The 24528-nt window shown below is 38.1% G+C and overlaps 1 protein-coding gene across 3 annotated transcripts in view; it reads right to left on the reverse strand.

Moving 5' to 3' along the window:
- LOC112527539 overlaps nucleotides 1-24528 on the reverse strand; it is a 46983-nt gene that overhangs the window by 9333 nt on the left and 13122 nt on the right. For 2 of the 3 annotated variants that reach the window (XM_025138240.1, XM_025138239.1), the window contains exons 20-46: nucleotides 23656-23752; nucleotides 23436-23534; nucleotides 22342-22506; nucleotides 22178-22252; nucleotides 21635-22105; nucleotides 21211-21552; nucleotides 20968-21099; nucleotides 17684-17797; nucleotides 17427-17611; nucleotides 17195-17303; nucleotides 16837-16980; nucleotides 16388-16678; nucleotides 13715-14362; nucleotides 13447-13632; nucleotides 10285-10388; nucleotides 9305-9594; nucleotides 8953-9037; nucleotides 8545-8868; nucleotides 7861-8217; nucleotides 7106-7589; nucleotides 6683-6846; nucleotides 5973-6135; nucleotides 5613-5882; nucleotides 4556-4753; nucleotides 2928-2970; nucleotides 1263-1372; nucleotides 669-1169 (exon numbers count right to left, since the gene is read on the reverse strand). In XM_025138240.1, the coding sequence (XP_024994008.1) occupies nucleotides 669-1169; nucleotides 1263-1372; nucleotides 2928-2970; nucleotides 4556-4753; nucleotides 5613-5882; nucleotides 5973-6135; nucleotides 6683-6846; nucleotides 7106-7589; nucleotides 7861-8217; nucleotides 8545-8868; nucleotides 8953-9037; nucleotides 9305-9594; nucleotides 10285-10388; nucleotides 13447-13632; nucleotides 13715-14362; nucleotides 16388-16678; nucleotides 16837-16980; nucleotides 17195-17303; nucleotides 17427-17611; nucleotides 17684-17797; nucleotides 20968-21099; nucleotides 21211-21552; nucleotides 21635-22105; nucleotides 22178-22252; nucleotides 22342-22506; nucleotides 23436-23534; nucleotides 23656-23752 (6151 nt within the window). Of the gene's footprint in view, nucleotides 1-668; nucleotides 1170-1262; nucleotides 1373-2927; nucleotides 2971-4555; nucleotides 4754-5612; nucleotides 5883-5972; nucleotides 6136-6682; nucleotides 6847-7105; nucleotides 7590-7860; nucleotides 8218-8404; nucleotides 8435-8544; nucleotides 8869-8952; nucleotides 9038-9304; nucleotides 9595-10284; nucleotides 10389-13446; nucleotides 13633-13714; nucleotides 14363-16387; nucleotides 16679-16836; nucleotides 16981-17194; nucleotides 17304-17426; nucleotides 17612-17683; nucleotides 17798-20967; nucleotides 21100-21210; nucleotides 21553-21634; nucleotides 22106-22177; nucleotides 22253-22341; nucleotides 22507-23435; nucleotides 23535-23655; nucleotides 23753-24528 lie in introns of all 3 variants that reach the window. The other variant, XM_025138238.1, reaches the window with a different exon arrangement.

The raw sequence follows: 24528 nt of genomic DNA on the forward strand, positions 1-24528 counted from the left end.
TTAACAAATTTCTTGTCGGAGATCCAAGTAACAAGCCTCAGGCGTGTACGACTTATTGATTTAAATTTCAGAAATCAATATGATGCAAGATTTGACGGTTGGACAACTGACCTTTGTCAGCTTGAAAGATCAGTAACTTAATGGACACAAGTGAAAGGACATAAAAAAATCATAAAACAACTGAGTATACTATCAGCAGATGCATCGTAATTAAGGGTTAACTAAATACTGCACCTTGTGCTCTTAGTAGTCTACTTTTTACAGCTTTCAAGTTGACATCAAGAAGAGCATCTATATTAGTTCCGGGTTCTAGGTACATCATAAGTTCAGACATATTTCTTACTACAAGTTGTTAAAATGCTTAATCTATTATGAATTAAAATGTTGAAGAAATTATGAGAACTGGATCTGGATTCAAACACCAAGATACTACCAATTTGCATTTCAAGTCTCTTTCGCCTGTATAAATTTGTATATTCCACTATCCATGCAAGTAGCATTTGTTTGCAAAACAAACTGTATTTCTGATTATATTAATAACATAATTAGGTTACCACATGGATCATTGCTTGGAATATTTGTATAGGGATCAATCACAAAGAGTTACATCCCCCACTATATATGAACTTGCACATGGAACATATTATAACCTTGATATACAGACTAACCTGGTCAGCATCCATTACATCCAGGGTGCCATGGCCAGATTGAACAAAAGTACCAACCCAGCCAATTGCGGGATCGTATTTTTCAGTTTCAAAAAATCCGTCCGTCTTTATTTCATCGATTGAGGATTCCTTTCTGGCATTGTCTAAGTTATCCAAATTTTCATTAGAAGCATCAAGCTGGAGGCACAATTCAAGAACTAAATCTGTGTTGTTAGAAACTGAAACCAAAGACCTGATATTCACATATCTATTGCCATCCTCCACAATGACTTCACTTGCAACAACAGCATTGCCTAATGGCCAGCAGGCAGCATGTGCAACATAATTTAGCCTCACTGTGGTCCAGGGGCCTTCTCTGGTAGGGCTAATCTGTATATAACCCGAATTTCGGTCCCCAGTGAAGCCCTTCCCCGTTTTTGCTACTCTTGATCGTGGTGAAACAAGCACAGCACATTTTATTCTTCCACAAGTGGTTTTGGATGTATCTACTTGAGTTGTCTTCTGCAATATCGAGAACCAACAAACAGACTTAATTGGAGTCATTCAACCTAAATATGGATAGAGGTACTTGAGACTTTACTACAAGAATCTCACAGTGGAGTCGGCCGGTGACAACTCAAGCCACTCAAATCCATTCCCTGCTGAATCATCCTGGATTCCTTGTAGCTCCTTCAAAGAAGAAGAAAAGTATCCGACAGGAACACCTATAATAAAAATAAAGTCACGCGTAGAGCCGTTAATCAGAAGTTCAGGAAATATGCGTCCTTGCATGTAATTGAACATCGATGACTAACCTCCTGCCTGAAACACTTATCAAGCAAAATTTGAGGCATAGCACTGCAAGTGAATATTGACAGAATTCCGGGACTTCATTTTTTCAACAAAATAATCTGTTTAAAGGATATTCCAAAAGCCAAATGGCTTTATACCCCTATTCTTACAGAGTTACATTTCATTCTTATGCTCTACCACGCAGTCATCCTAACCCTTTCTTAAGATCTTAGGTGATACATTCCACCTAACGATATTACAATTACGGAAATAAACTCACAGAGAACAATACTATGATATAATGACTACGAGACAAAGCAAAATTTGCAATGATCAACTTAGGGGCCATTTACCAAATCCTTATCAGGTAAGAGCTTACTGGCAAGAGCCACCACCCTTACTTACCTTCTGGGGTAACATTCTCAGCCATTAAAATGGATTTGGTTATAAGCCTCTCTTACCCGGTAAGCCGGAAGAGTCTTCTCTCTCAACTACTGGGTAAGATTCTCGGTCCTTGCTATGCCTCTTACCAGGTAATATTCTCGGTCCTTGCCATTTACCCCTCACCTGTGGGATTACTATATCTGATCCTAAGCGACATCTAATTCATAGCCAAATGTTATTGAGTTGGAAACCCAGATGTTCAATACTAGAAAGTACAGTATCTACTTGCTCTAGGTCTGTATTGCTGTAGCAATACAATGGTTGACAGCTCCAAAATTTGAACTTTAAAGTCTGACTCCACTTGTCAGAGGCACACAGGATCACACCCTTCCAGAAGTAAAGCATTAAGAAAGCTACAAACCCATTAAAAACATATATCTTATATCGACCATGATACACCAAGGCTCCTTGACTTCGCAAGGATTGGGGACGTAAGTATTTATAAACAGTTATTCCCTTTCACCATGCAAAGAGGTTGCTTTCCTGACTTGAACCTGTGACCTTCAGGTCACAAAGGGGTAATCCTAACAAGAACATCCCCTTACCAGCTTAGTGAACACTCGCTACTAAGAAACTAATATCTAATGGGGAGGACAATAACCCATTATAGGAACTTCTATATTATTATTATTACAGTCATGCATCAACATAAGTATAAATGGTAGCGGGGTCCTAAAGTATATTATTCTATTAAGTACTAAACGTAATTAGCTGAAAGATGAAGAACATTACTATTAGACAAACAGAAAATGAACGGTATAGGCAACATCTCCATGTGTAATTTGAATGGATCGACTATTACATGCTTATTTTTAGCCTGGCATGGCTAAAGCCTGGCGGAAATCAAAGATTAGAGATTTATAAGAACAACTCCGCACAAATCTGTTAGTGCACTGTGAACTAGACTTGTACAGTAGAATTACAGTGGATATTGTCTATGCTGCTCAAAGCATAGTTGATGATTTAGCATTCATGCATCAACGCTCAAGAAGAATACGTAAAATTTTAACAAAATAAGCATGAGTCTCAGTTAAATATATCTACCTTTCCCCATGTCAGTTGCTACCAACTGCAGCTTATATCCGTCCTGCCCAAAAAAGTAAATAGTGACTAAAAGAGATGTTTAAGCTTATTTGATTGCATGTGTAAAATCTTGATCAACTGTCAACATAGGAATTAAAATGGCACCGAGCCCAAGAAAGAGAAGCATAAATGGCAGGATTAGTGCAACTCTTGAACAATCAGAAGCTTAACCAAAAATGAAAAGGCAACATACAACTTCTATGGAAGTACCAACCCAAAGGACTAATACAGGGAAGACGGATATTGTAATAGCAGTTGATTAAATTCAGAAACCATCATCTAGGGATCTGGATTGTGTTTAGTACCCAGAGTCTAGAAACTGCTTGAGTGGATCATCCAGTGTTTAATGAAAAGATAAGTTGGTGAAGGATAAGTCATTATTTGAAATAAAATGTAAATGGGCTTCTTATAAGCCCATCTCTGCACCTATTTCTTTATCTAAAGACAACGTGCACGCTATATTCAGACCCAGGACTAACCACTGGAACTATTTGGAGTTGTTAAAAGTACTCCAAATCCTTCAAAACGAAGTCCAGAGACAGAGAATTTGTTGTCAGATAACACAAACGGCACTTATATTTCCGTACAACCAATTGTGAGGGCCAGGATAAATCACACCCGAGAAGTGATGTTTTTGGTGCATGCAACTGTTGCACACCTAGTGTCAGTAGACAAATTTGGATTCAGACTTCTAGGTTATCCTGAGCAGATTCAAGCCTGTTGAGCAAGAGCAACTGGGCATTTGCATACAACTGATCACATGCTGATCTATTTCTATAGTTGTACAGCCTGCTGACATATGATCAGTATAAACAGTTAACAACCATATGTTTGCCAACGGCTTAGAAAAAATACAACTATACATAACAGAAGAAACATTATGCAAACAGGTACTTTGCTATATAAAACATTACAAACAAAAGAAGCATTAAGCAGGCTTTAACTTGTTATCTTCTAGTTGGTTCAATCTTGATCCTTCTATGCACTCATAGACGAGTTAATAATATGAATCAATTTGTGGCAATAGACTCTATAGTCAAGATGTCTAAAGAAGAAGAATTTGAACTGGCAGTATCAACCTCATAAGTGAAGTTTGCCAACAGGATCCATGAAACAGCCTGGTTGCAAAGCCCTCTTTATTTCAGGTCCTAATGGGTCAGAACAGGAACCAAATATCTTCTTTGCAGGTTTAGATGGGTAGTAGATTGAGCGGATTACTCACCTTTTTCCTATTGGTTTAATATTTCTACATTCCGACCATTGAAGCATATACTTCTGTTCTGCCAACAAAGGGGGAACAGGTGGGCTGGTCCTACCCACATGGACTCGAACCTGTTAGTCACAAGGAAAACATGGTGACCAAATTTGACTAGCCCACACCAACCTACAGCTACCTGAGTCCGCCCATTGGTCACCTCTAAATAAGTTGAAAGAATAAAACAAAATGAGTAGAAATGGAAGGAAGACAGAATGGAAAGGGAAAGAAAATAGAAATGAACAATAAAAAAAGTTCATCCCAGCATCACTGTATGCATCTTGGTGAAAGACAAATATAAGAAAAGGTACGTACTAGACAGTCAACTACTAACCAGTGAATCTGCTTTAAAGAAGAAAATTTCATTCCACGTAACCAATTCAAGATCAGAAACTTCGTCACTATTGGAGCTGGCACCACACGTGCGTGCACTTTGTCGACCAAGAAGCACGCCATTGGAGAAGCTTTGGTCAGGAGTTAGACAGACTGCAATGCCATATTGATGAGACCCCAGTCCTTCTAATCTAGGAAACTGCATGAAAGAGCATGCAAGATCATCATGGAAGCATAACTTGTGGACACTTAGATTTGAGTGAAGTAATAATCCAAAACGTTCACTTACAGCTCAGTTGAACTGTATTGATTATATCCCAATAATTACTGTATTTAAGACATGCTCCTACCACCTAAATTATCATGAACAGTTTAATATATCCATTCATTTTGGTGAGAGTAGAAACTAATCTTTTGCCTTCATAAGTATGCCACATGGACCTTGATTTGAACCTACAATTTGAGACGTTTTGCATATTCTAACAAAAGATAAAAAAAAATCATTGATATTCCTGGTATAGTAGATGCTATGAAACAAAAAAAAAAAAAAATGGAATTGGTCAACATATTTCTCGAAACAAACAAAAAGATTAGTCCTTATATACACTCATGTGGATCTCAATGACATTGCTTGAATATAATTTGTGAGTAACATGTTGACAAGCGGAATGTTTTGTGGCTTGTTGGGAACACAAGACGGAATAAGCTGAAAATCGTTAGCAAGAACTTCTTAATTCATTGCAGAAAAAAGCTTTTGGCCATGGTTCTATGTTGCATAGATTTGTTGAATCTTAAACAAAACGACAATGTGGTGCATCAAAATATAATTGTTACACGCATTTGTGTGCAAATGTTTGCTTATTGGGGATGCATTCAGATTTTTCTATTTTATGGCCCATGGCACACATAAATACTCTATTTACTCACAGCTTTTTATTTGTACAGAGAAAAGGAAGGAGAACACTTTGTAAACTAATCCTGACAGCTCATATGAATCAGGTTAGCAAATAGCTCTGATACCATATAGACAAAACATTGAGATTGGAAATGGAACGCACCTGTGCCTGTGAGATGACGACTGTCACCATTGATCGGAGTTTCTTGTAGAGATTTCCTTTCAAGTGGGAATCCAACATGTTCTTCGAAACTGGTACTTTCAAGGGCTTCTTTTCTCCAGATGGCATCTTGATTACATGTGGAAGTCCCTTGATTTCAGTAGCTCTAACATAGATGTCCTTCCCAAGTTTATTTTGCGGGATTACGTAATAATTTTTCCTGTGATGAACATCAATGATAGGTGTTCCGGCATACGAAGGAGATATTGCCTCCTGTTATAGGGACCATATGAAAGAAACGATCACTCGTTACTTATAAGCAGCCAAACAAATTCATAAGTACCAGAGGAAGCAGAAAAGTACCCTTGCAGTAGACGGTTCATGAACTTGGCTAAGATTATTCCAGCTCGCATAAGCTTGAATAAGCATATTAGCATTAGACACCGTAATATTGATGTTAAGATCTCTTGTAGTGGTCAGCCGTATCTGAGATGCAGCACTTGGAACATTGAGATCATACTGATACCTGTACATCACAACCGAAGAAGACATTAACCAAACAGATAGGGATGGAGGAAGAGTTTAGTGACACAAATGCAAATTCAAGGTTGGACAAATAGGTGAAGAAAAACGGTTCATAAATATTTTAGGGAGTAAGAGAAGGACCCTCAAGCTCCTGAAAAAAGCATAGTGAACTGAATCAAAAGGACCTTAAACTATAGGTCAATAATTAACTGTTCATCAACAGAGTTGATTAATTGTAAATGATATCCTTGGAACTACTAAAACAATAAAGAATACGAAATAATCTTGCTTCTCAAAAAGTGTTTTTTAACCATAAACATCAAATTTGCCAATTTCGCATTATAACCATTCAGAAAATCAGCCAATTATTTCTAAAACCTATTTGCTCTCTAGTTTTGTTTATAGATGCAGGTTTGAATCGCAATGCAACACTCCCCCTTAATTCATAAAGAGACTGTCCTTCATCACTACTTTTAGAGACAGGTATAAGTTAAACACATGCAACTCCTACATTTGAAAATTAGCACAATCTAAGAGAAGGAGATAACCTTAAGACACCATCAACTGGTTCAACAAGAGGCTCCCAATCTTCAAGTTTATCATTATATGACCTGGCTGCTAATGAGAAGCTAATAGTGGAGTTCAAATAATCAGGCCTTCTATGCAGACTAAATCCGATGTTGCTCAACGATACATTGAACAACGGCGTCATCTGCAATTCAAAACATATGGAATACCACTTAGACAAATGCTAGTTAGTGCAGAATTATATGAGCTAAAGTTTACATCTGATGGTACAAAGCATAATAAGAGGAAACTATTTAAAAATGTATAAAAGAAGTATCCGTTGGTGCATGGGGTAACCCTATTTCCATTTAAAGCCTTACAAATGGACCACTACTGAAGTATATATGACAAGCAGTTTAAGGTTGTCAAGAATGAAGTTTCAGCAATGAAAAATATATACATACCATGCCGCCATAGTCATCAAAAAGTGCAGCAGAGAACGTTCTAATTTCTGCATCAACAACTGTGTCATCTGAACCACTTGGTGTGTCAGCATCTACAAGCTTTACAGCAAACCTTCTGGGAGGTTTCTTAAAACCACTGCGAACCATGAAGGTTCCAAGCTCATTACCAACTCCCCATATACTAAAGGATTCTTTGGTGAACCGTATATCAGAAGTATCCCATATACTCTCCTCCAAAAATTCATCCCCAGTGACCATATCGCTGCGCATGCATCTCAAAGAGCCAAAATCAGATTGCTTTGGTGTACCCTTAAATGCTACGCAGCCCAAGGAAACATAGCCAGGGGGGGCCTGAGGCACCCAAAAAGCTATACTTTCAGCTCCTCTATGTTTCTTTATTTGCCCAACAATTTGAAAACCAATAGGAGCTTTAAAAGGCTCATCATCTTCAGAAAGAACTATGCATGTGTTCGGAGGCTCATAGCTGTAACAATTGAAGTGCAGTATCTAAGTTGCGAACAGCAGGAATGAAAAGCATACATCAATTTAAAGTAGAAAGGAAATAGGGCACAACTCGACCATTTATGCAGGGTATTATCAAGTAGAGATAAAACTTCACTATTCTGCATGAATAATCGATTCGGCTATCTCAAACATGGCAGCAAAATGCGTTACCACCCAAAATAGACTTCACAAAGTGGATAAAGTAATTAAGATGCTAATATTAATAAAAAATCGTCAAAGACATGACATACCCTCTAACAGCAATATCACCAAAGTATACCATCCCTTGAGAAATAATAGGACGCCATATGGATAGTTTCTTTCTAGATTTTGAACCTTGATTCCACCATATCAAACGAAAACTAGCAACAGCCTGGAAACGCCTACCAGAAGTTGCAGTTGATGACCGCTCTGATTGAACATTATCACGATCAAAAGAAAGCGCTTGAATCTCAGAATCCTTCAATGATTTTGAAGATCCTCCACGGAAGCCAAAAAGTATATGGCGCAATTCATAGGCTCTACCAACCACACTTAAAGTCCCAGGATCTGCTGGAAGGAAGGTACCAAGAGAACTATCCACACGCCAAAATGCCAATCCAGAAGAACTGCAAATTAAAGAAAAAGTTAATAGAACACTCAAAAAGCTAGGTACGCATGTATCACGCAAGTATTAGATGGTCGACAAAGTGCTCGAGTGTGGGGTTCAGTGCAATTCAAATGGGTTATTTACAACAGCTTCATGCCAAGTATTGTAGAAAACAATTTTCTCAAAGGCGTACTTTAAGGTTTCACCTGCCACTACATATCATGGCCATACTCCGCCTTTTACAATGATTCACATGAGTCATGAAACAACATAATCAGTATGTCTATACTACAATTTTTAGAACAAGATGTCAGGCAAGAGCATCAAGTTGAGAGTTTTCACATACATATGACCAGAGCTGATTGTGATACAATCCCTTATTGCACATGGAGATAGCAAAGAAGCATGTAAGCAGAAGACAGAAGAGACAGAAGGCTGTGTTCTTCCAGGAGAAACCACACAGCCCAGAGCAGCATATCCTTTTGGTGCCACAGGAAACCAAATGGAACAGCTTTCTGCCCCATCTTCAAGGGCCTTGCTTGGTACAAACTGAAGGAGGTCAACACCTTGAGAATCAGAAAGGGGCCATACTAGCTTGAAGGCCTCAGGCTTCTTGATCTTTACATAGCGAGTATTCACAGCAAGAACTCCCTTTGTCGGTGGCTTGTCACTGTGACAAAGAGAGAGATGATGATAACACAAAAGGACAATAACTGTAAACTACAAAACCCAAGATCTGTAAGAATTCACCAACATTGCTGTCAGGTAGTCACCGAGAATAGCAAAGCCAGGTGGTGCATGAGGTCGCCAAAATGCATAAGTTTGGTTGTTGTAGGCATCTGTAATTCAGTATCGTCAGCATTTTGCATGAATGACAGAATGAGATATACTTTAACATGGAAGCAAATCATAATTTATGCCCATTAGGAGAAGCAAGAAACATCATTCTTCACGAAGAAAGCACATCTGTGAGCAACACCGGTAATGATGAAAGCATTTAATTTTCTTGTGGAACACATGTAATCTAAACTCATTGTTGAACACATCTGACGTTAAAATCAACAAAAAAGTACAAAAGAACTTTTTTATCTCAAGCATTGACCTACTTTCAAATGTGCCAAGCTTGTCAAACTCGGAGCAGACAACCGTCATTTTCCTGGATGTCATTCTCAGAAACTTCAATATATCCTCTTCGACTGCTAAAAATAGTCGTAACGAGCTGAATGAAAAATTCATAAATATATCTGAAACTGCAACATGAATATTTGTCTTCCCAGAAGCATTTGAGAACTTGACAGAAGTATCAAAAGGCTCCAGAATTCTGATCCCATTGCTCTCCATAGTTAAACCAAGAGCATTCGCACTCATTTCTACTGTATCTCCCTTCAGTACGAGCCTTAGACAGCAGATACACATGAAAGGTTACTTCACATTGATCCATCAATTTAAAACATCTTAAAGCTAAATCGAAACCTTCAAGCTCCAGCTCATAAACATGAAACACACCAGATAGTTTCATATAAGAATAATTTCTACCTCTCTCAGAATATGCAATGATACCTCACCCAACCAAAATAAATAATCTACTTCCCTTTTACGATTCCTCTTGAAAATAACTGGCATCTTTAGTATAAAATATATTAAATATGCTTGTGAGAGATCCAGGTTTCAAACCCTTGCTTCATCCCTCCATCACGTACACAATCACACACATAAAATCAAATGAAAAATAGTGTATTTTATTCAAATTCCAATGAAAAATAAAGATTGGTCAAATAAAAAATATAGAGAACTTTTATAGAAGGTAATGCTTAACCGTGATATCATATAGAAGACAGGCATTCATTTGGGGGTGGATGAAATAAATAACAAAAAAGATAAAAGGGTTCTCCCAAATTTACTTTTTTGAGTTTGAGTACCTACATGCATGATGAAGAAAAGACATAAGCATTTTGACAACATCCGAATCACCCAGTAATAACTGTCCTAGATAATATGCAATACTAGCTTCAAGCGGGAAAAAAAAAGAAATACAGAATTAAGGAGCCCATGAAATTTAATGAGATTCACAAATGTGAGAAAGAACCTGCAGAAGGCATCCAATCTTGCATGCAAAAACTTGTTAGAGAAGAGTGGGGACTCTCCAACATATTTTGATGAATTATAGAAAGTAAGCTCGGGACTTATAACCTGCAAAGTAGTACAATATATAAGAAAAGATCAACTATCAAACAGAACAGAAAAACAAATGGGAAACGAATTGACTTGTCACAGAAGCATCCCTGCTGTAAGTAGCATCATGAACAAGGTCATCATGAGTAGAACAAAATTGCTTTGGTACTACACTTGGTTAGTCCTACTACGAAGGGCCTATCTCGAAACTGCATTGGCTGAAGGCACAAAAATGCTTTAGACTACTTTGCTTAGAACTTTGGTGTTCTAGAAAATTGGTTCAAGGAGATAAAAGTATTTATTACCGATATACCTACTTTAAGCAACTGCGATAGCTTTGGCCTTTGTTAATTAAGTTTAGCAAAAAAAAAATGGTAAGAGAATAAAGCTAAACATATTTATCTAAGCATGTGCATCAGAATTTCCTTCTTCCGGACCAACACCATGTGCCTCACGCCAGATCAAGTGGGCCTCATGCCATAAAAACACCATTGAAATCCCGTAACAATGAATTTCCGAGTATAATCTAAAGTAAGTAATTTTAAAATGAATTCACAAAGCTTATGCATATGCTTCAGATTATACATACACCATCCTGTGTACACTCCAGAGCAAAATGCATCGGTGGACTGCAAAATAGATTATTTTGCAGGAATTACTCATGTTATGTTGATTCATTGTGATACCTACAGAATCTGTGATGATGTTCATACCGCTTGACATTTTACCGCTTGCTTAAGTGCATGCTTTCCAATGTTTTGAAAGGGAAAATGCCTCTTCAAGTTCTCTTACAAACTACACCCTTTTATTTAGAAATTTGGTTGTTTACACATATACATAACTTTAGGCTAGTTACTATAGAACTTGAATTAATCACTTCTCTGAAAAAGGTAGGCTGCTACGACCCATCTCTGTGGAAGTACTTTGTCTCACTTGTTACATTATCCATCATAGCCCTACCGAGCCTAGTGTTCCTTTTCCAGACCAAACAGTTTAAGATAGTCCGGAAAGCCGGTCTCTTCAAGTTTATCAGCAGAAAGAAGCACACCTATATACCCTTCAATAACAGTGTCTGCTCCAGAAAATGAGAACCTTAATCCTTCCTCTAAGTTGTCACATCTACAATTCCCCAAAGAAAAGAAAATTGCATATGTGCCAGAAAGCCTAACGCTTAAGTGAGCTATTGGATATTCAAAAGTGTTTCTTGTACTCATCTCTCTTTGAGTAACTATACCTTTGTCCCTGTCATGGATATCATATTCCATATAGTGTCAATCAGGCCGTCATATATCCAGGATGGAGGATGTCCAGAACAATGGACATAGAATCCTGTCAATGTTCCAGTAAGAAAAAGACATTGTTGGGGCCAAAAGGGTGCTTTTCGCGAAGTTGAATGCAAAAAGTTCTCCCAAACAGTTAAAGGTTCGATTGGTAGCTAAAGACTACTTTCAGAAGTACAATAAGAACCATGGGTAGACCTTGAACCTATGTACATCTTCTCGTAGCTCAGGCAATCATTCATCATTGGTACCTGTTGGGAATCAAGAATGCATTGCGATTTATAGATGTATTTTAACGATCCACCACTTTGGCTTTCCCGCTTCTCTTTGGCATTTGAGATTGTTGGGATGACGTTGAGTGCCAATGATTACCCCGTATTATACCGCGAGAGAAGTAACAAGAGTCATAGTGGCGTATGTGGATGACATTGTCATTATGAAAAACATAATGCAAATATTATTGGAGTTTGTTGTTCTTACTTCCTTAGGCATTCGACACAGTTTGGCATGATGTGGATCTGTCTTCTTCCCAATGTTATTTAAAGTTCAGCCATGCATCATCACGCACACAGACACACCCGGTTGGAATGAAATGGATTTGTCTTCTTCCCAATGTTATTTAAAGTTCAGGAATGCCTCATCGCACACACACACACACACCCTGGTCTATGTCACAAATATCTTGAAAAGACTGTCAATGGGATGACGTGTAAATTGAAATTGTATTCCTTCCAGAAAGGGACATTGCATTTTTTGGGACAACTCAAAATAAAAAATGCCGCACATTTTGGGACAGGGGAGTGCTATTAGAGTATTAGTATCACGATTCACAAATTACATGACAAAGTTCATAGCTTTCATCAGCTCAGCTGCCACCAGTTTCATCGCTCAGGACCACAGCAGAAAGACCAAACACCATTAATTCACATTAAAGACTTAACATGCTAGCAAACAAGGAGAACAGATATCTCTGGCAACAGAGATGAGAGCACCTAAGAGAAGAAAATCAGAGACGAGGGACTAGAGCAGAGCCGAGAGATTAGCATGTCTTACAAATTAAGGGTTGCCCTAAGCGGAGAGGAGATGAGATAAAACTAAAGCAGAAAGAAGAGCTGGAAAGAACAAGTGAAACAGATCACAGGTTCTTCACTTCTTTGGTACTCGCAGCTTTTTTTGAGTTTTTCCCTAAGCATTTATCCATGAAAGCCTTCTTTTTCTTGCCTCTGAAAAAAGGTTTCATTTTCTTTTGAAAAACATGAAAATTTTAAAAAGACCAAGAGAATAGTTTAAGGCAGGCCTAACAAAGAATTTACTAGACTTTTTCGAGATGGAAATGTACTATGACGATGAAGCTGCCATGCATATTTCTAAGAATTAAATCTTCCACCCCTGCATGATGCCGGCTGAAGTTGATTACAGTCATGTCCATGAGAAGGGGTTGGAACATCTCATGAACCTCATCATTTGCCAATCTTGAATTGTTAGGAAGATAATGATGACGATAACATGAGAAATTCACTGAAGAGTCACATATCATCCCTATAATTGTCAAATAGGCACGTTTGACATAGATACTAAAACTCGAGGAGTGTTGATATAGCATGGATGATGTTTTCATCCATGTGTCTCATTTTTATCAATAGAAGAGAATATGAGCTATTCCAGAAGTTACCGTTCTGTAATCCATCTTCTAGCTTCCAAAATAGTTTGTAAGCACAAGTTTAGTGATGAAAAAGTTATTAAAATATCAAGCTAACAACATGCCAAAAAATGCATGTTCAGAATAATACGTTCACCTGCAACTCGATGGATGTTTCTGTTGGCCTGCTTGTTGAATTGCTTTGAAAAGAAGAAATTTTGGTAGTTTCATCTTGAGTATTTGGTGAGGCACTTTCCTCTTCCAAGAAAACTTGATCATCTTTCAAAATCGAGTAACTGCTGTTAGACCCTAGTGAAACACACAAATCTAAATATTGTCCATTCTGCATCAACAATATAGAGTCATTAGATCAAAAAAACAAAAGAAGGAAGAACATCAAACCAGCATCCAATGCAAGATCACACCTTGATAGTGACATTCTTGAATTGCAATCTTTTCCCACTGCCAATATAAATTATAGTTTCCACACTTGTCGATACGATCATTTGCCCCTCTCTGTCTTGTAACAACAGAGTTCCACCTCTACCATCATAAGTATAATGGTCAAAAGCTTCGTCATCAACCACCAAAGGTTTCTGAGGAGAGAGTATGAGCACCTCATTGCTTTGATTAAAAGTTGGTTTATCCAGAACAAGCGCATCAACAACATATGATGATTTTTCGTCCTCATCGTTTGACAGCATGCCACGTACCGTAGGTACAAAAAACTCGGCAACCGCCATCAGGAAGTCGAGTGCAACAAGCAATTGTGGCCTTTGGATACATAAAGATAAAGATGTTGAATACTGACTAAAGTTAGCATCAAGAATTAGCATTGTGGGAACCCCTAATATCTCATCATCTTTCACAACATTTTCTGTGACCATTTGGCTGTCCTCATTGAGAGCCTCTAAATCAGGACTGTATCGCAGACTCTTGGGCTGCCGTACAGCAAGCCTAAGCTCTTCTTCTGTCCCCTCACGATCATCATGCACAGTGAAACCCTTCAGGGTCATCGAGAGAAGACCTCCTCCCAGCGTATTAGCTTTGTAGAGTACCCATAGACCACTGACCTGAAACAAAGAACACTATGAATACTTCATGTTTGTATGCTTATTTTAGTCTCTGTATATTTCTATATGCATTACAGTGTATATTCGAATATGAATAAACACTGTCAAATAACTTTATGCATTATATTTATGCATGTGTTTTTATTCATATATGAATATACAATGTAATTCTAATTCTTGTCTGTGTGTATATTCATATATGAATAACACTCAAAACTAGATTTGGGGTACAACCATGGAGAAAACTTGTGTTGGAAAGAGACTATTTATCATTCCAGTTCCCAAAAGGGACTTCTGTTACTTCACAATATGATAATGTTAAGACACAACCCACTAGATAATCTCACTTAATTTACTCCCAACTCCAAATATAATAATAATACCCTGAAGAAATATCAATGATCAGAGTCTTGGTTAAGACAAACAACCCACTGGATAAAGAAACCTGAGACCAAGGCCCAGAGCATTATAAAGGCAATCAGCAACGAAATTCACCAGCGATGATGGTTCATGAATACACGTTCAAAAAATTCCCCAAACAGTCTCTCCCCCCACACCCCTCACCGGCAAGGATAGTTCACACACCTAGTGATTTGAACCGAATAATGGAGGCCAAGTGGAACGTAACTTATCTGACAATGCATCAAACACTACTAGGAAACCATAGAATAATCCGTTGGTGAACGTCTTAAAACATGTTGCCAATTTTAGTTAGCAACGGATTTAGCAAAGAGCCTGTTGAGGAAAGGGATGCTGGTAATTTTTTTTTAGCAATGGACGGGTCCAATTGTCGCCGAGTCGCCGTTTCGTATCGATCTACTTGGCGGTGATCAGGTACTGATATCCAATAAATATATTCTCGCCGCACTTGATGCCTGATTTCTGTAACTGGGCAAAAAGGGTCTCACCTGGTTTGAAGGCGTGAACACAAGAGAGCTTGTGGATGTTGGAGTGATAGGTCTCATAGTTTTATTTGAAGGGCGTATTTATCTGAGAATGAACTATATATGTTTTCTTCTTTGATGTGGAATGAGATTTGACGTGGTGTTATCAGTGGTGGGGAGAGGAAAGAGTAAGCAAAACGTCGGGTTGGGGTGAAGACTCTTTGGAGAAGTTGGGGTGGGCATGAATGGAAAATGGATGATGAGGAGCTCCTAAACAGCATAATCTGATTTCCGACTTTACACATATAGGAGGTTGGGGAAGGAAAAGCGAAGCAGAAGAGACCAAAGCTTTTAAAGGAACATCCGTTGTGGGATTATGTAAAGAATAAATCCAGGTGGTATGTTAAGCGAGTTACAAACAGAAGCTTTAGAGAAAGAAAGATTGGGTAGAATGGCCAAAGACTAGTTCTCAGATCCTCAATTGAACCTCCCCTATATATAGAGGGGGGGGTTGGGATCACGTGAGAACAAATTTTTTGGTGAGAACACGTACCTTCATCACATTCATCCACTTACATTCACAAACCTTCATTACCTTCTTGTATCACAATGACTGAAATATTAACAAATTTATGCATGTGGAGGGTGATTTAAGGTATGTGAAAGTTCGTGAAGGTGACTGAAGGTGAAGATGAAGGTTTGCGTGTCTTGTGAGCCGTCATATCAAAAAAACAACTCATCCAGAGACTCCGAAGTGTTCTCATATGATCCCTATATATATTACTCTACTCCTAACATCACATTTCCTAGTCTTTAAGCTACAGCTTACAGTTGGGTCCCTTTTGGACTTATCCAATTCTATAGCTTTTTCATAGATCTGGACAGATGTGTTCCCTCTGTTTGGTACAAATTGAAACAACACTATGGCTATCGCCATCATCTAGAGAAGTCTGAGCAAAATTATAGTCTACATATAAAACCATTGACAAGTAAATGAAGATACAATGCAGTTAATTATTTCTTCCAAATACCAGTGAGAATAGATAAAGAAAATCTTGAGTACGACACAATTAGTAAGCTCGTAATATGCAACAAACAGAGAAAGAGGGATTTGAACAAAATACGAGTTGCCAAGGAGTACCTGCAGTGTTGCAAGTGATGCATCCCTGGCCATGCCATAATGAAGGGACATTTCAACTAGACCAACAACAACAGACACCTTCATAGAAATCCAAGCTGGTTCATTTTGAGCTTCATTTCCATGACCTTCTGAATCTTGACGAACTAAAGGATCCATATGATCAGCAGAAGTCGACACAGCGGTGTTTTGTAGAGAGGGAATTGCATTTGGAGTCTCTGAGAAGTTAGACAATGCACATTCTGAAATAATATGATACTCTTTATTGGAGAGAGCGGCTTTCAGTTCATCTACCTGAATTAGTGGTAAAACACGCATCATATTATTATTTAAAAACATCATCTTCAAATAACCACAACAGGAAGGTTTAAATTTTTTGGCAGACTGGAGATAATAACATTTGCGCAGACATCTCACTTCATCATGTCACATACTGAGATGTATCGTCATACCTTGATTGCAACTTCTGTATTTGGAACTTGATGTAACAAATCACGAAGTGACCTCCTAAGAACAATGCAAACGCCCTTCACATCATGAATAATACTTTCACCCAATTCTGTTCCCATGCCAACATTTAAGTTTATGTCTTCAACCTACCCAGAAAGAAAGATAATTCTTATTAGAGAAACATTGTAATCTAACAGTATAAAAATTAACAGGCAGACTTTTGCAGATGGAGAACAAGCCAATACAGGAGAGGCACTTCAACGTTCAGAACTGAGACAAATATCTAAAAGTACAAAAATTAACAGATGGAGTTTTGCAGTACTTCACCCGAAGTCAAATCATCAAAAAAATGGGTCTCACCTTCACTGTCATTATATCCAAATGAACAGCAGTCATCTCTTTTTTTGTACCCCCAAACCATTGAAACGTGTTCTGGACAGTTATGTGAACAATATCTAGCTTCAGATAACTGCAACAGCAAAACAAATATGTGATATTATCCAAAAGACCAGTGAACCCATTATATATAGACAACTAACAAAATGCTCAGGCACAAAACATGGTTGATTAGTCACAAAATTCTAAATCTTACTCAAGGCTGTCTGTTCTACGAGGCATTAGAATTATAGGTTTCCTCAATGAAAGGTCCAACTTCACAGCAGGTGAGCCTTCAATTTCGCTAGTCTTAACCCACTTCTCTGAATCTGTGACTTGATCTTTCACTTTGACAACGTCCACCGAGTTGTTAGGAACAAGGCCCATGAAGTAACTAATAACCTACAGGCCAACACAACACCAACCTAAGCAATGGCAAAAGGAGAGCAGATACAACAAGAAGAGGATACTTACCTCCTGAATGAATCGATTCAGGTACACCAGTCTTACTTCTGAAAGCTGTCCAATAAGGCTATAATCAAACCCAGCATAGTCCTCATCATCAGCACTGAAAGAACTGAAAACCAACTGCAGGTTTTGACAAATATGAAATTGTGATCAATTTTTAAATGCTGTATACGTATGTAGTTATCAGAAAGCCACAAGAAAACGCAACTAGAACAGAGTGTCCGAACCGCCTCTTCAATATCTCCTAAACATTGCAGAGTGCACGGTATTGTCACATGCATGTACTACAAACATGAACAAAAGCTATTCATTCTATTGTGGGAGAAATAATAACTAGTCGAGATTAAAATAAGAAAAGAGCGCAAGCTCCAATAAAGAGGAGCCAAGTTATGTGCACCCACGACCAAACTGACACTGTACTGGTACCCCTCCTAAGCAAACAAGACACGTTCAGTGACCTGCACTGAATAGGAAAGTGAAAAACGAATAAGAATGGAATGGAGACAAAAAAAGCCTCTCTTTCACAAATGAATAGACATCCTTCTAATCATTGCTGTCACTCTAGCTCATCTTATCAAGCAAAACTAACAGACACCCATTGTTAAGCACAGGAGGTGGTTTATGACCGTTATGCAAGGCTCCCATATAACACCCATGATAAAACAAATTGGCATTGAAATTGGTCGGATACGTTGTTCTACAAATTCCAATAATGTAGGTGCATGTCAATAAAAGTCGAATCATTCTACCGGTCCTTTTCAGTGAAGGGTGAAGAAAGGCCAGAAAAAGATAGAGCACAAAGGAACAATGGAAAGGCAGAAAAATTCAATACTGCCATTGAAAGTGGCAAGGAAACAAAACCATTCAGAGGTGCTTTCCAGTAAAGAAGAAAGAAAATGTCGGAGAAAATAGAGGAGCACACAAAGGAACAAGGGAAGTCAGAAAAATTCTATACTGCTATTGAAAGTGAATAGGGAAGTAGTGAGCTATTTGAGTAGCCAAAATATACTGAAGAAGTTGGCCTCAGATAGGAGGGTGTGCAAAGATGCTATTATTCATGTCTTGTAACCCTAGGAGTTATTATAATTTATTAGTTTATATTTTTAGCATGTCCCAACTAGTTTCAAGATATAAGGCTTGTTGATGTACCAGAAGAGAAAAGGGGTCTTGGCATGAGCAAAACCCAGTTTTACAGTCCCTAAATAACATATTTTTTAATATTAAGTAGTTGGACGAGAACCTACATAACACCAGATTGTGAGCAGTTAAAGGATGAAGAAGAAGAAGAAGAAGAAGAAGAAGAAGAAGAAGAAAACCATATGGGACTGGGGGGAAAACCATGTATGCCTACATTGTTCCATCGACCAGAGGCTGTTCGAGGAGATTACAATCAATGGAGAGACAGATTCCGACGGATTTCCGACGGAATTTTATTTTTTTTTTAAATGCGACAATGATGGTAGAAAAGAAGAGAAGAACCAAGATGTCAAAAGCTTAAATGGGAAGATGGAAAGAGATCAATGGATAATGAACACGAACATCAAATGTTGCCTTTAGATACATAAGAGAAACATTAGTTCAAGATGTTCCACCTACATATAAACCCTAGCACATGCTAATTCGTAAATAGCCAAGTGCCTCAACTTGTGCTACCACATATTACTGAAGGCCAAACATTACAGGTACCAAAAAAAACAGCTTGGCTAGAGCTTAACCTTTTAAGGGAACAGGTAAATCAGAAATTACATAAAGTTTCTGTCTACAGAAAGCTTAAGCCTAGATCAAATATGATGATGCAGACCTGAAAAATAAAGCCAACCCCGATGACAAGAGAACCCTATTGCTGCTAAGCAAAAAGAAACATATCTTGTAGTTTGTCATCTCACTCCTCATGTTGCGGGGCCACTTATCATCGCCCAAGAATTTTTGTAAGGCACAAAAATGGTGACTAAAGAGGTACCTATTACGTGGAAAGCGTTCCCCGGTAATATTGCAGAAGATTTCATAAAATGATGTATGAAAATTAGGTATCATACCCTTGCTACTTTCCTCCATTCTTCCATTCCCAGATCAAATCCATCCCTTCAGTTATTAGTTGTTACTGTTTACTACAATTTTAGTTTATCCATTAACCAAAAACACAGCAACAGATACACAACTAGCATTGGTTTGCCAATAAATAAGAGCAAGAATTTCATAAAAAGACAAACACCTCTGCATGCACTCAAGTAGACAGGCGAAAATTTAAGGAGTTTTGAGGTGTAACTGGGCCTTCCGGTCCCAGTTCTCATAACCTGTCCCAGTCCTCCCTAACCGGTCCTCGTACCGAGCCTGTCCCCTTATTTTGAAAATTCAATTTTTTGAGAACTTTTTTACAGAAAAGAGTATTGATGGTCCCTAAACCATGCTTTTTTCATCCTATAAAACCAATTGGCGGTGGAAAAGGAGAAGAATGGATGGCTTATAATTGTTCCTGATAAGCTAATATAGCTAGAATCTTGTCTGAGGATAAAAACCCACAATGATCGAAGCTGAACATATAAAACAAAATGAAAAATGTAATGAAGTAAGTAGTAACATGTATAATTGTATATGATGCATGCAAACATGTATATATATATTGTAATAATAATGAAGTGTATAATATATATAGTACTTAATTATGTATAAAATGTTTATGGAAAAACCAGGCCTTGTAACCGATCCCTTGAGGCTTAAACTAGTCTCCCCAAAAGAGGGCATGCGCTTAACCGAACGGGCCTTAACCGGTCCCAGTCCTAGCCGGGCCCGGCCCTGTTTGACCATCTCGACACTCAACACTAGCACCCAGTACCAACTACTTTGAAAAAATTAACACGGAAATGCAATACAGCCAATAACTCCAGAGCAAATCGCACCCGAGAATGAGCCTTCGGATGGACTATCTTCCACCTTTTACTTGCTGTCAAGGGTCAAGATCTGCCCAGACTCTCTTCTGTAGGAGCTAATAACTTGGGCAGTTACTAGGGTGCTCAAAGAAGCTTGGTGAGCAGGAAAAAAAAAAAAGGAAACTGAAGCAAAAAATCCCATGGACCAAGGAAATGAGTGTGTTTACCCTAGAACCATGACATAAATGCACCAACCATATAAAACAAACCAGAACAATTACACACCAAGATGAGATATGAGCAATGGAGCTTCCAAACTACAAAAATTACACTGAAGAGAATATCAGATTTTTCGTATACCTCGTTACAGCCAAACCTTGAAGATATATAAAGTAAATAATTTTAAAAATCAAATTAGATTACCTCCACAAATGAACTGCCACCTGGATTTCTCATATCACAAGCCCAGAAATACATATGGCTGCTGTGAAGACTATCATCGCTTATTTTCAGGTTCCCAAGGGATGCCTTTATGCTAAAAGAAGATGGAAAAACCTGAGAAAGAACAAGAAAACATATCATATTACACAAATTAAACTATTCCATAAATATGCCATTTTTGAATATCACAGAAATACTATTGTTGAAGAAAGAACTAAGATGAACCTTTATATCAGTTAAAAAATTATCTTGTGACATAGTCGCAAGCTTAGTCCCATCTTCTTTCATCAATAGAATTTGAGCACGAGCCATATTCAGTGTCAAAAAGAATATCGTTCTGGACCTCCCCTTGCCCAGCAGACCTCTGACTTTGGACTCATCAGCAGCAGATGATTGATTATCGACTTCAACTTCCCTAGAGCTATCATTCACGTTGGCTGTTGAAGAATGGTCACTGAAGGATTCACAACTGTCATCCTCAACGCTGATAGCGGTAACAAATTCCATAATTGCTACGATCATAGGCCTTCTACAATAAAATGACAAAGTTGCTAGAGTAACCATCACCTGAATTAAGAAGACAAGTACCACTTCAATTCCAAACATAGCTCACATAAAAGAACTAAACAAAGTAGGGAAAGCAACTCACGCGTTTATCAATATTATCATAGAGAACAGAGTTCGAATCAATGAAAACTATTTGAGCTTTCACAAAACTATCTAATGTGTCGGTAACTTCAAAGTTACTTTCCCCAGCTTGACTAGCATCATCTGGTAGCAATCCAGCAATACGACTAAAACTTGGGGTCTTCAAAATTGTTCTGTCTGATGGTAGAGACCTTGAGTGCTCAAATTCATTCCCTGTACTATCAACTGGATCATTTAGGCTATCAGATGCCTCGTAAAACCGATCGTCTCCTTCACTTTGATTTTTATCGTTGCCACCATAACCTTGATCTTCGACAGTATGAAACACAGAAGGAGCATCTGCATGACGAATAAATGAACGTGCCATGTAACAAGGTTGAAGCACCCCCTTGCATGATACTAAATCTTCTACCTCCAAAGCTTTCAGGACAGTTCCAATGAACATGTCATTTGATCTAATCGAAAGCTCAACCTGTTCAGAAATATCAACTTATGAGAAATAAAATCAATAAGCCATGTAAAAAGGAATACGAATAAATCTCACCCGGCCACCTATTGCTCGCAGTTCAAATAAACGACTCTCCTCAGCCAGAAGCACCTTTATAAGATTCCGATCGGTCTAAAAAACAAAATGAAATGAAAAGAGACATCAGCTTTACCGGTGCCAAAGCAAGGCCAACCAACTACCTCAATAGTCGGGACTTTTACCTGAGTACTATAGTTAAAGCACATTTTCAGCTCATCTAAAACACCGGTTATAAACAGTTTCTCCATCATAGAAACATCCTTCATTTCAAGCTTGTGAACCTCTTCTACTTCTGAATCTTCCGACTCTGATGAAGTTTCTGATAGACCAGTGATAGGAGCAGAACCCTGCAGGGAAACAGTTGAAAGGATCCTCTAATATCTTACACACAAACGCATTAAAAATATGGTAAGAAAACAACACCAACAGATAGTACAGAGTACAGACATCGGAGTGCATGATCCCATCATGCATGTGCAAGGTTTCTATTATGTGATATTACAGTCCAAAACCAACAAAATAGCCCATTGTTTAAGAGAGTAATATCACTATCACAAAAGCAAATCAGAATTGACATTTGGCCTAAGAAATTGAGGGACAAATGTTCCAAGCAAGCATTTCTAACAGCACAAAAGCAAAAACAAGCGTTAATAAGTGAGCATCCCAAGCAGACCACTTCATCGATGATGATACCATACTTCTATATCCAACTAAATGTATCAACAAAGTGACAACCTCAATCAAGCATCAGGGTTCTCACAGTGCTTCTCACATTTCAACACCACCCAACCCTTTTGTGCAAGGCCCCCACTCCCAACTGAACATAGGAAATGAAAATAATCTGTGTGCATAACCTTTTATAATTTACTATTTACACTCCATACTAGTAGTTTCTTACCAGTTAGATATATTTTGATGTTTCATGGTATGGTGCCATATTAACAACGCATTGTTGTCACTAAAACAACTAGCAAAATCAGCACCAGACATAATTCACAAATTGGTAATGTGCTCGCAAAAAGGAAAACATACCCACAAAACAAATACGTCAACTTACTATTAATAGGTAAATGTCCCTCCTAACATAGCCATTCTACTTTTACCATCCATGTAGGAACATATTTTTAACGGACATTTCATCCCCTCTTAGAGGAAACAGATGTCTCATCAATCACTAACAAAAACCAAGAGAGAAAATACCAAAAAGACACCAGTTAAGTTTAGCAAGGTGCAATCACACAAATAGCTACCAAGAAGATTGAGCCAAAATAGTTACCGATGCCCGATAAATAGCCCCCTGCAACAAACTTTTCCAGTTTTTCCTTGATTCTTCTGATTCACATCGTAATATCAAGGCGTTTGCATCTTCGACAACCTACATACAAAGCTACGAAAATGAGAAACAGACCATCCAACCAGTAAGAAACACTGAACAAAAGAACACAGCATTTCTTTTGGTCAACCAAAATGTTCTTTACTAGAAGTAACTAAGCAACCTTGCTGATGGATCGCTCTGTACGACAAACAGCCAACACATTTTCTACTTCGCCAATAATGTCAGGTGGGACACGACAGATTTGTTTTCCAAGCAAGCTACAAACAACATAAAGAATCAACATCAGCACCCAATTTTGAAATACGTATCCTAACAATAAAGCAATACAGAACACTAGAGTGGAAAAATCAGAAAAAACTTGTGTCCCAATTTTGTAACTTATTTTACGTCCTGTATTGTGATTCTGGTATTTGATATTTTACTTTAACATCAAACATTTTGTGCTTGATATTAAAATGATTATATTGTATAATTTTCAAGTAATTGCGTAAAATAAGACATGGTGAAAGACTTTCTGCCAAATGGGCAACATGGTGAGTACCATGTCGACATGGCATCATGATTCATACAGTTGGCTACCGCCATGATTCGACGGTGTGCCATGACAGCTATTGTTCCAAGACATGGTATATGCATTCTCGCCTCTGTTATTCTAAAAGCTGAAATATCGATAGTACCTATCGGTCGTAATGATGCTACAGCCTTTACATTGTGCATGATTACCCTCATATTGGTGAAATAATATAATAATTAGTACATGGTATCATCCATCTCCATTGTGCATGATAATTACATGCCCTCATGTCAGTATACTAATACAATACATGGTATCCTCCCTCTTCTCTGTGGATGTTCTATGTTCACCTAATTCTAGCCCTATATTCCTGTGGTTAGTAGAAGAGCTTCCATTTACAGAGTTCAATGTCAAGGCACGGAAAGATTCAAACTTGGGATCTCATAGAAAGTCCTATACGCCATCAGACAACTCAATGCCCATGATCCCTGTAAATTAGATCGTGTTAGATGTCCAGAA

This window comes from Cynara cardunculus (genome assembly GCF_001531365.2).
Source record: "Cynara cardunculus var. scolymus isolate 2C chromosome LG 15, CcrdV1, whole genome shotgun sequence".
Taxonomy (NCBI): Eukaryota; Viridiplantae; Streptophyta; class Magnoliopsida; order Asterales; family Asteraceae; genus Cynara; species Cynara cardunculus.